Genomic DNA, 12,025 nt, shown 5'->3' with positions numbered 1-12,025 from the left:
GATTGCTACTGTCTACATGATCCTCGTCCCCTGTACGGTTTGCACTGCCCATGCGAATCGGGTAGCGACATTCACCCTGCGTTGCTGTGGGCGAGAAACTATTCTGTGCCACCAGAAAAACTTCACAACCAAAAACATGCTAAAACAAGAGTTTACCTTAAAAATACTGGTAAAAATAGAGGGAATTAGCACACACAAAGCTGTCCACCTGAATAATGCCTTTAACTGCTTGACTGACAAGAATAGCTGAGAAAATTAAAGCTTTGGGTGAACCTCTTTTAGAGCAATATATGTAATACTGGTTAGCAGCAGTTAGCCATGACCTAAGCGCAGGTAGTGACTGATAAACTCATTATAAGCTCATCTCAAATAACTTACACTCTACTATTCGCACATATCACTTCTCTATGAAGAAGCTAAATAGCTCCTATTTTGGTAAAATGCTAATGTCCCCCTAGACGCAGGAGTCTGATACCAGCACTGGCCAAACCCCACTGAATCTGTAAAGAAATGCTGATGTTGATGTTAAGTTCCTTTGAGCAGCATGTTGCTCATCACTTTTTAGAAGTAAAATTGCTCAGCAAAAAGGGCCTAAAAAGTTGAGCAAGTCTACCAGCTTAGGCGGGATGAGGCAAATATACATTTACCAGATATGCTGTGGTTGTATGAGCAGTTCATTTATATTCATATTAAATATTTTGTCAGACCCGTGACCTGTGGCTAAAAAAAAGAATCTAGCCCCATAGCCAGACCCTGAACACACCCCTGGCCTCCACATCTGGAGAGACAGAGACAGCTGCCATGAACATACAGGTAAAGGTGCACGTATTTGTCACTGTACAGTGTACACTGTACAGTGAAATGTGTCCTCCGCATTTAACCCATCTGGTAGTGAACACACACACACACACACACACACACACACACACACACACCCAGAGCGGTGGGCAGCCAACTTCAGCCCCCGGGGAGCAGAGAGGGTAAAGGGCCTTGCTCAAGGGCCCAACAGCGGCAGCTTGCCGAGCCCGGGAATCGAACCCACAACGCTGTTATCGATAACCCGGCACTCTAACCGCTGAGCCACCACTGCCCCTACGCCACTACGCCATAGTCATATACGGATGGCTTTGGGGTTTTTTAATTGTACTATTTGCAGAAAAGGGGTAGTTAGTTATGGTTAGTAGATTGCAGCAGCCAGCCCTCTCTGATGGCCAAAACAAGCACAATGCGAATGGCACAGTTAAAAACAGGGACATTTCAGATGGCATGCTATAAACAAAAGGAACTGTCCCTAGAAAACAGGGATCATTAACACAACAACAAGCCCTACAAGCTTACCAAGCTGGGCCATTTTATGAATTATGAATTATAAGACAGAGCATTGTTTAGTTACTACTTCCTTAATCAGCTTATACTAATATTATGTGTTTTGTAGCTACTAGTCTGCTAAGCTAACTAGGCCAATGTTGGCTGGCTGGCTGAATTAGCTTGTTAGGCTAAAAAGGTTCAGCTTTGTGCTACTAACCTGCTAAGTTAGGTAGTGTGATGGTAGCTGGCTGGCCAAAAATAGGTTATTTAGAGGTTACATATCTGTTCACACCCTTAGCCTGATACTTGGTTGATGCACCTTTGGCAGCAATTACAGCTTCAAGGTGTCTTGGGAAAGTTGATACAATCTTGGCACACTTGTTTCTGGACATTTTCCCATTTACTTGGCATATTCTTGTGTGAGATCCCTCAGGTTGGATGGGGAGCCTTGGAACACAGCCATTTTTAGCTCTTACCACAGATGTTCAATTGGATTCAGGTCTGGGCTTTGGCTGGGCCATTTAAGGACATTCATAGACTTTCTCCAAAGAGCCACTCTCTTATTCTCTTGGCTATGTACTTCGGGCTGTTGTCATGATAATAGGCAAAACCTTCGCTCCAGTTTGAGGTCCAGAGCGGTCTGTGGAAGGTTTTCTTCAAGGATCTCGGTTTACTAAGCTGTATTCATCTTTCTGCCTATCAGTACTACTCGCCACGGTCCCGCTGCTGCAAAACATCCCCACATCATGATGCTGGCCAAGACCCGTTTTCCCTCAATTGCTCAGTTTGGCAGGGTGGCCAGATCTAAGAAGATTCTTGTTGGTCCAAACTTCCCCAATTAACAAAAGATGGTGACCACTGAATTTACCATAGGTGGACTCCAATTAAGTTGTAGAAACATCTCAGGCAGTATCAGTGAAACCAGAATGCACCTCCGCTCACTTTTTGGTGTAATCCACACGTGAGTAGAATTTTTATAAATTCACAATGTCTAGTAACCTGCTTCCACTGTCATTGTGGGCTACCCTGTGTAGACTTTTGTGACACAAAATGAACTCAGTCTATTGTAGAATCCGTCTGTAACTTAATAAAACCTGGAGAAAGTGAAAGGGGTGTGCAGACTGTCTGGCTTGACTGTAGCCATGAACAGCCTTTACCTTTACCTTTATCCCAACTCAGTACCCAGGTAATTCAGACACGGGAGCACCCAGAAACACTGGTGTCCATCCACCCCACCATTCACAAACCTGAGCGATTGCGTGTGACAGCTCTAGCATCTCAGTTTACCACAATTTCCTGTGTTCATGAATCTTATGAGAAACATGAATTACCAAATGCTAAACTAAACAGATGTGTTTTCAGCCTGGACATGAAGATTGAGACTGTGTCTGAGCCCCAAACATTATCTGGGAGGTTATTCCAGGGGGCTTTACAAGAAAAGGCTAATCTCCGTGCTGAGGCTTTCTATATATTGGGAACTAGTACGAAGCCAGCACCCTGTGATCTAAGCAATCGTGATGGTTCATCATAGGAAATGAGATCTCGCAGGTATTCTGGAGTGAGGCTTTGTCTGCCAATAGTAGAATTGTATAATTAATACGGAATTTAACTGGAAGCCAATGCATTGCAGCATTTTGAACACTGAGTTGAAATTTACTGGAGTTTACAGAATAGCTGGATAACAGTGCATTGCAATAGTTCAGCTTTGTGGTAATAAAAGCACATACTCATTTTTCTGCATCAGGCAGGGATATGGTATTTCTTAGCTTGGCAATGTTCCAAACATGTAGAAAAAAAGATGTTCTAGTAATATTAAGAGGTTTGATTACAACTAGGAAGACTTCCTTTAGTAGGTTTGAAGGAATTGCATAGAGCGTGCAGGTTGTATAATTTGAATTATTTTCTCTGGTTCTAGCTGTGAAAGTGGGTAAAATGCTTACAGCCTTTCTTCTTCAACAGGTTTTGCACTAAATCAGCCACACCAGGTGACAGACAAGTTGGATTTAATAGTGAGGGTTGGATTTGTTGTCTAATATATTTTTTTTTTACAGAAAATGTCCATAAAACCATAGCTGGTGAATATAGCTGGAACCTGAGGTTTGGTTCATATTATTGATAGGTATTTTTGAATCTGTTAGTTAATCTACCAAGGTCCACTGGGTTCGATGGAGAGTAGACTGAGGTCAATAAGTCTAGGAGGTTTTCAATAAGTTGCATTGCCGTAAGTGGTGTTATTGAACGCTTCAGACAATATTGTGGGAGTATGCATACATTTTGACCTCATATGAACCTCATATGAAATTAGATAATGGGCACAGACTACTGATCTTTTAGGAAGAATATTTAGGTTATGGATGCTACCACCAAGGGTCAAAATTAAACCAGGGAATGGTTGCAGTTTTGTGTAGGCCCCATTATGTTTTGGGTAATGCAGACAGACTCCAAGACCAATGCAAATGCCTTTCTTAAAGAGTCATCTGCCTTTTTAAAATGAACATTAAAATCTCCTACAATTATTACTTTATCACTGCAGCAAAATCTATCACAAAATTCTTTCAAAATTGAGTAGGGGCCTGGAGGTCTATGAATACTGATGAATAAGAATGTGTTCATATGTTAGATTGTGTTCTTGTGTTAGGTTACACATACTCAACCTCCTCTGCCTGATGATCTTGGGCAGTGTAAAAAAATTATAATCTGCATGGGGTGGCTTCATTCAGTGCTGAATACTGAGAGAATATCTAAGTTTGCAGACTGACTAAAAGACTATGGGCTATGCTGCATGAAAGTAAGGGTACCCATAAGACCAGGCTTGCAACCAAACTTTAAGCAATTGTCCATGAAGCCCACTTGTTTTTCCAAACACTACTGTAAGCCTCAGCGCAGCACATCACTGGGATGGGGCCAGAGCTTGTTGCAGCATCGGACATTGTCTCAGTTCAATCACCTCCTTATTATCACCCTTAGTCACTTCAGACTGTCGCAAACTAATATTGTTGGCCCCTACATAAATGACTATGCTCGAATATCGCAGCACCGTCTGCTTCCCCCATGTAAAAAAATACATAGAACTAATAACCACAAGACCAATGCAGAAGTAAGCTGAGCATGCTGCAATAACAAACTAACTAATGGATATAAGCTGGTATTATGAGTATTATTATATTGGTATATTAATGTGCGCCTCCTCCAGCAGTAATGATGTAAGAAGACGCATTTCAAATGCCAGGCAACAGCTATGCATTTTGGTAATCCTTCGTGATCAGATCATACACAGATCATACTTTTTAAATGGTTTATTTCTTCTCCCATTTTAACATCCAATATTATTTCTGCCAGTATGTTTAACATGAGGTATGGCTCATCCTTGACACAGAAGTCCAGCTTTCACTTTTTGTGAAAGTATCATCACATGCATGTTATTACCTAAAAGGCCGCAAAATATGTGCCGATCAGCCCATCAATCTACAGTGCTGGGCCTACGCCAAAGTTCCCCCTGGCAGTTTTGTGTACTTGTGAGCTGGTTCATGTGCTTTCGTTTAGTGAAGTCAAGTAAGATTTATTTGTATAGCACTTTTTACAACTGTTGTTGTCACAAAGCAGCTTTACATAATCAGTAATTAGTAACAGATAGGAAAAAGGAAAAATAAATAACATAAAAAGACATGAAAAATCTAAGACCCCCAGTGAGCAAGCCAACTGCAAGGGAATATCAAGGTATATTTGTAAATATCAAGAACTAGAGTTAACATCATGAGAACACTGACAACTGTCTGTCCCACAGAAATACCATGTGTTTGCACACCCACAGTCTTAACGCTTGGAAGAGAGTGTTAACTTCTGTTTCGGTCAGTAACAGTTCGGTTACATAAGCTAACAGAAGCTCACAGTGGCTAAAAATGAGTAGGGACTTGGAGGGACAACTACCAAGGCCAAGGCCAAGGATGCTCTTTGGGACCCCCAGCCATGGAACAGCTGTGGCATCATTATAGATCAAACCTGCAAACCCCTGAGGATTGGGCCAACGTTAAGGCTGCTGCACCACTCAGGAGCCCAAAACTACAGTTTTCATATTTGTTTTTTGATGCTCTCAGTCTGAAGAGTTTAACACTAACATGTTCATGGCCATCTTGAATTGATTGTTTTTGCAAGGTCATAAAATGTATTGCATATATTTATCTATTCAGTCTATAGAAATTTAGCCCTGCCCATTTATCAGGTTCATACACTTTAACCAATTTCAAATTCAAGGACTTTCCATGACTTTTCAAGTACCAAAAAACTATTTCCAGGACAAAAAATGTTCCCATAATATGTTTACAGGAATGTTTAGTCCACGCTAGTAGTTAACATAATGCATGTTCATAATACCACGGCCAAAACTGTGCATGGTCATATACAGTGGGGAGAACAAGTATTTGATACACTGCTGATTTGTCAGGTTTTCCCACTTGCAAAGCATGTAAAAGACTGTAATTTTTATCATAGGTACTCTTCAACTGTGAGTGATGGAATCTAAAACAAAAATCCAGAAAAATACATTGTATGATTTTTAAATAATTAATTTCCATTTTATTGTGGGAAATAAGTATTTGATCATCTATCAACCAGTAAGAATTTTGGCTCTCACAGACATGTTACTTTTTCTTTAAGAAGCCCTCCTGTTCTCCACTCATTACCTGTATTAACTGCACCTGTTTGAACTCGTTACCTGTATAAAAGACACCTGTCCACACACTCAGTCAGACTCCAGCATCTCCACAATGCCCAAGACCAGAGAGCTTTGTAAGGACATCAGGGATAAAATTGTAGACCTGCACAAGGTTGGGATGGGCTACAGGACAATAGGCAAGCAGCTTGGTGAGAAGGCAACAACTGTTGGTGCAATTATTAGAAAATGGAAGAAATGCAAAATAACGGATAATCTCCCTCGGTCTGGGGCGCCATGCAAGATCTCACCTCGTGGAGCATCAATGATCTTGAGGAAGGTGAGGAATGAGCCCAGAATTACATGGCAGGACCTGGTCAATGACCTGAATAGAGCTGGGACCACAGTCTCAAAGAAAACAATCAGTAACACTCTACGCCGTCAAGGATTAAAATCCTGCAGTGCACGCAAGGTGCCCTTCCTCAAGCCAACGCATGTCAAAGCCCGTCTGAAGTTTGCAAATGACCATCTGAATGATCCAGAGGAGGAATGGGAGAAGGTCATGTGGTCTGATGAGACAAAAATAGAACTTTTTGGTTTAAACTCCACTCGTCATGTTTGGAGGAAGAAGAATGATGAGTACAACCCCAAGAACACCATCCCAACCGTGAAGCATGGCGGTGGAAACATCATTCTTTGGGGATGCTTTTCTGCAAAGGGGACAGGACGACTGCACCGTATTGTGGGAAGGATGGATGGGGCCATGTATCGTGAGATTTTGGCCAACAACCTCCTTCCCTCAGTAAGAGCACTGAAGATGGGTCGTGGCTGGGTCTTCCAGCATGATAACGACCCAAAACACACAGCCAGGGCAACTAAAGAGTGGCTCCGTAGGAAACATCTTAAGGTCCTGGAGAGGCCTAGCCAGTCTCCAGACCTGAATCCAATAGAAATTCTTTGGAGGGAGCTTAAAGTCCGTGTGGCCCAGCGACAGCCACGAAACCTGAAGGCTCTGGAGGAGATCTGTATGGAGGAGTGGGCCAAAATCCCTGCTGCAGTGTGTGCAAACCTTGTCAAGAACTACAGGAAACATCTCATCTCTGTAATTGCAAACAAAGGTTTCTGTACCAAATATTAAGTTTCTTTTTCTGGTGTATCAAATACTTATTTCCCACAATAAAATGGAAATTAATTATTTAAAAATCATACAATGTATTTTTCTGGATTTTTGTTTTAGATTCCATCACTCACAGTTGAAGAGTACCTATGATAAAAATTACAGTCTTCTACATGCTTTGCAAGTGGGAAAACCTGAAAAATCAGCAGTGTATCAAATACTTGTTCTCCCCACTGTAAAATATGGGCATCGATTGGTCATGTGAAAAATTATGCTACTACAAAAGATTGTTATATTTTTATATTATAATATAAAATGACAACAGGAGCTCATTACAATATGTTCCATGACTTTTAAATACTTTTTTCAATTTTGTTATTTTTCAAGGACTATTCAGTACTGGATTTTAGCATGTTTATTTTCAATGACTTTCCAGGGTTTCCAGGACCCGTATGAACCCGAATTCATGCTGAAGTTCTAAAAGATGCTTCAGCTTGGCTCGTTAAGGCATAAAACAGAATGTGGAAATGATCATGTAAAATAATTTGAAATGATCTCTGGAACATTATCCCACACATACATTTCTAAAAGAAAAACTTCCAGGGTTCAAAATTAATGATGTGCACAAAGACAGTTATTTCGGTCCTTCTGTTCTGTGGCATGAATGACATGGACTCTGCTGTTCGTCAGCAAGTGCAGTTTGTAAATCAGACCAGTAAGAGCAGAACTGGGGCCCAGGCAAGGATCCAGAACCACTAAGCGCTTGAGATGGGCCATCTGTGCAAGATGCAGAAACTCTGTCTCAGGAACATTGTGGTGCCTAGGAGAACAAGAGCATTAACAATTTAGTGACATAATTTAGTAACACACAAGCCAGTCTTGAGGTCTATTGCTTGTAACAGAAAATGGCATCTGACCTTATTTTCAGGGTCTGAACTTTGGGGAAAAGCTGAGGAACCTCTGCTAAAAGGTTTTGCCTTTCACGGCAGCAGAGGTCCAAGTGAAGGCACAAGAGATCAGGGAGTTGTTGCGCCATCTCCCTCACAGCCTTCAACTCTGCCACCACTCCTTTGAGGGACAAGCTGTGCACTGTCCTAGGTACTGAGTTTGAATAGGCCCCAAGCGGATGTCCCCCTGTTTAAAAAAAGTAAAAGAAATATCAGGTCAGATTAATCACTCTCACTCATTCTCCCTAAAAGCCATTTATGCAATATCTGAAGTTTAATGGGACGTTTGGAGATTTGGATTCCAGCCATCCCAGTGAAACAGATTAGTTCATATAGCATCTTGTGGCAATTATTTACTTTTACTGCTTGCCATTGCCATGTGGAAACAATGGCCCTTTAAATTGTGTGCCTGATTACAATATAGTAATATATATATTTTTCTTTTTCTATTACACAACTGATCACATTTTGTTTTTCCATGATGAAGCTTGCCATGTGAAGGCCTGCCAACTCTGAAAGTGTGTGTATAATTCAATATTTGTTTAAAACAAACTATGGGTAAAAAATAAAATATGAAATATGTGCAAGATGGTTCTTTGCAGACTGCGATTTCATTGGTGGCCATAACTACAACATATCTGTTGTATTTACTAAAGCCACCAGTGAATCTACATGTGTCCTGAGTAAAAAGTAATGTTGATGTAAAAAAAAAAATCTGTTTTTGTAAAGACTTGTAAAGGTTTGCCTCACAACACCTAGTTTGTACCCCTCCCCCATGAACAGATTTAGAAACATTTATTTAGATTTAGATAAAAATAGATTTAGGTTTTTAGATTTAGAAAACATCTTATTCCCAAAACCTCCTCAGACCTGTGGTAAAACACTGCCCTCAGCATCAGGCAGTGTATTCATAACCGTGTGCTGTAATAACAGTAGAGCTACTGTATGACAGCTTTTAATGAAACACTTCAGCCCACTGTCACCACTACTGTGAACAATTGTGGGGAGTCTAAATATCATACAAGAAACTGTGCATGACTTAGCAATGTAATTATATCATATTTTTAATCTGTAGAATGAAGCATGTTTACTGCACATCATTTCATTTTTAATGCAAACTGTTTGTGAGAGCAAAAAAAAGAAAAAGGGTTGAATTTTTTTTTGTGTCTATATTGATTTTTCATTGGATCTTCCTCATAACTCAGACAACAACAATGGAACTTTGCACAGCACTGAATAATAAAGAAAATTTAGGTTAACCCTAAAAAGGGGGAATAGAGTATACTGAAATTTGAAATACTGTTTATTATAAATACTAAATGAGCAATCCCATTAAAAGCACACACTGTTTTTTCCCCTACTGTTTAATTTTAAGAGCCATTTGTGCAGAAATCTGGTTCATTCCAAATATCAGTATCAGCTTTAAACAGCTTTATATACAGCACATACTGCTGTGTGCTGTTGTGTTCATACTCACGAGAGATGCTGAGCTCTGAGAGGAGTGGAAGTGTTGACATCCATGTTTTGAGGTGACACAGGCATGACTCTGGAGCCCAATCTCTATACTGAACCGTCAGACCTTTAAGGCAGGAAAAGCTCTGAAGGGCTACCGGAGAGAGGATGGGGTCCATGTAGTTCAGCAACTCAAGACTGGTCAGGCCTAGAGTATCACACTTCAGCTCTCCTGTGTTCAGAGAAACTTGATTAGGTCCTTCTCACATTATGAGTTTCCTCATATTTACCACCTAACCCCCTACTAAATAAAACCTATCATCCTATGATCATGTCAATTCTATGTGACTACATATACATGTGATTAATGCTGTATTCGTGTGCTAGTCTGTCAAGTGCCTTGTTGTCGGAGGGTCATAAAAATGGCGGCTAATGCAGTGTTACCCCTTAACGCTCCAAGGCTTATTACACACTAAGGCACAGGGACTTCTGTACAAACAGGTAGGACTACTCTTTGGTAATAACACTTTCGTATAATAACACTACAGTATTAAAGACAACCTCCTCTAACTCCACTCCCACAGTGCTTTGCGACCTGTGGGAAACACTAAACAGCAAGCGTTGACATGCTTTTCAGAAATTAATTTAATTAATCTTTTTTATATTATTTTTTATTTCACTGGCTGTTTGGCAGCTAGATATTTCATTCCTATTCTAAAAAATGTCCCCATGGATTATTTTCATTAACACATTTCCAAAATGCTTATGTACATCTGTTAGGTACATCCAGCAATTACACATTGTGGAGTTTATTTGATGGGAGCACAAGCTTTTTTGCAGGATTGTGTAACTTTTGGATTTTAGAAATCCTTTGAGCTACCAGATCGGGGTGCCTACTTTGCATAAAAAAAGTGTTCCCAGATAAATCTTTGTGTCTGGAGTCATGGCTCATGGTCTAGTGTTCTACATTTTGGTATACTACCACTGCTCTCACACAAAGAAAAACCAGGTGTGTCATAGTTTTCATTGTACTTAGGCAAGTGATGAGCATAGTGGTGGCGTAGCATCTCACATACCCTGGCGGCTCAGTTAGAGCTCCGGACTATTGATGACAGGGTTGTGGGTTCAATACCTGGGCTCGGCAAGCTGCCACTGTGGGGCCCTGGAGCAAGGCCCTTCACCTGCTCTGCTCCCCAGGCGCAGCAACAATGGCTGCCCACCGCTCCGGGCATGTGTGTTCACTGTCCACTGTGTGTGTGCGTGATGACTAGTGGGTATGTGTGTGGTCACTTCACAGATGGGTTAATTCCATCTGTGTCCAATACAAATGGTGAGGGTCTTGTCTTGTCTTGCTATACATCGTGGACCCCTAGGAAGAAACTTGGCCTCTAGAGTTTATGCCGGTTTTGTGTGATCACGTGATAAAATGTAAAACTTTATTTCACCATATCACAGATCAGATATGTTAAAAGTGTAAAAATGAACGAACTGTGATACAAAAGTAATTTTAATATCACAAAGTAGAAACGTACACGTGTGCGTGAGAGTCCTGTGTTTTCTCTGTAAGGGCGACTCTTATACTTACCAGGTTGCCAGTTTGCTTTAGTAGGACAGAAGTAATCACTGGGCAGAGGTTCCTGCATCGTTGGCATTTTTAAGGACAGGCGCTTTAGGTTTGGCAGACAACGTAATAATTTGTGAAGAGCTGCCTTAGGAATTGGTTTATTACTTTCATGGTAATAAAACGATGTGAGGTTAGTGAGCTGGGACACAGCATTAGTAACGTCCGCTCCAGGGGCGCAAACGACCTCACAGAAACTGATGTGTGTGAGCTGGAGCAGTGGTGTTAGTGACCCCACCAGGTTTGGACATCGACAGTGGCGAATTTCGAGCCGCTTCAGCTTCTTAAATTGACCGAGTCCCTCAAAAGCTGCTGGATCACAACACATGCGAATAGTGAGCGAGTCCAGCCAGGGTAAACGACGCGCAAGCTCAGTCCACTCCCTCATGCCGCCTGCCTTTAACATCACAGCCGAGCTAATCTTCCGCTTGCCGAGAGTTCTCCAGAAATGAGACTTGTACGAGGTCATCTTTTCTAGACACACCGTGCTGTTCCTCCACATCGCGGGCCGGTCTATCAGCCTCTTGAAAAGTCTGCAGCTCGTGCGAACGCTGAGTTTGTCAGCAGGGGAGAGGAGCTCAAACACACAGAGCCAGACTTCCTCCGGTAGCCCAACATCTACCATTATCTTTTCCAGCTGATTAACTGTAGCTACGCTAGATAAACATGTACATGTCAGTATCTCCACGTGTGATATTCTCTTCCAGTAGATTACTAACACAGCCAGCAACCTACACACACACACACACACACACACACACACACACACGCTACTAGTAAATAGGCATGTACAACTCGTGAAGGATTCGTTCTAGTGAGCCGGCTCTTTTTAGTAACTAGATCCGTTTAACCGATTCACACTAAACCTTGTGTAGCATCTACGCAGTACTGTACGTCTGCACTATGTGAAGGTTGAATTCCATTTTTCAGAC

At 41.4% G+C, this 12,025-nt stretch overlaps 1 protein-coding gene across 1 annotated transcript; it reads right to left on the bottom strand.

Moving 5' to 3' along the window:
* Window positions 1–7,403: 7,403 nt before the first annotated feature.
* On the bottom strand, window positions 7,404–11,823 carry LOC140564846 (uncharacterized). The gene is made up of 4 exons (XM_072690511.1): window positions 11,058–11,823; window positions 9,498–9,704; window positions 7,991–8,207; window positions 7,404–7,893 (listed from the first exon to the last, which is right to left on the bottom strand). Exons 1-4 carry the CDS (start codon window positions 11,716–11,718, stop codon window positions 7,686–7,688), a joined length of 1,293 nt encoding a protein of 430 aa, XP_072546612.1. The 5' UTR covers window positions 11,719–11,823; the 3' UTR covers window positions 7,404–7,685.
* Between the last annotated feature and the right edge of the window lie 202 nt (window positions 11,824–12,025).

Source organism: Salminus brasiliensis, chromosome 10, assembly GCF_030463535.1.
Source record: "Salminus brasiliensis chromosome 10, fSalBra1.hap2, whole genome shotgun sequence".
Classification (NCBI taxonomy): Eukaryota; Metazoa; Chordata; class Actinopteri; order Characiformes; family Bryconidae; genus Salminus; species Salminus brasiliensis.
Note: the sequence above shows the minus strand (reverse complement) of the source record. Positions and strands in the feature narration are given on the sequence as shown.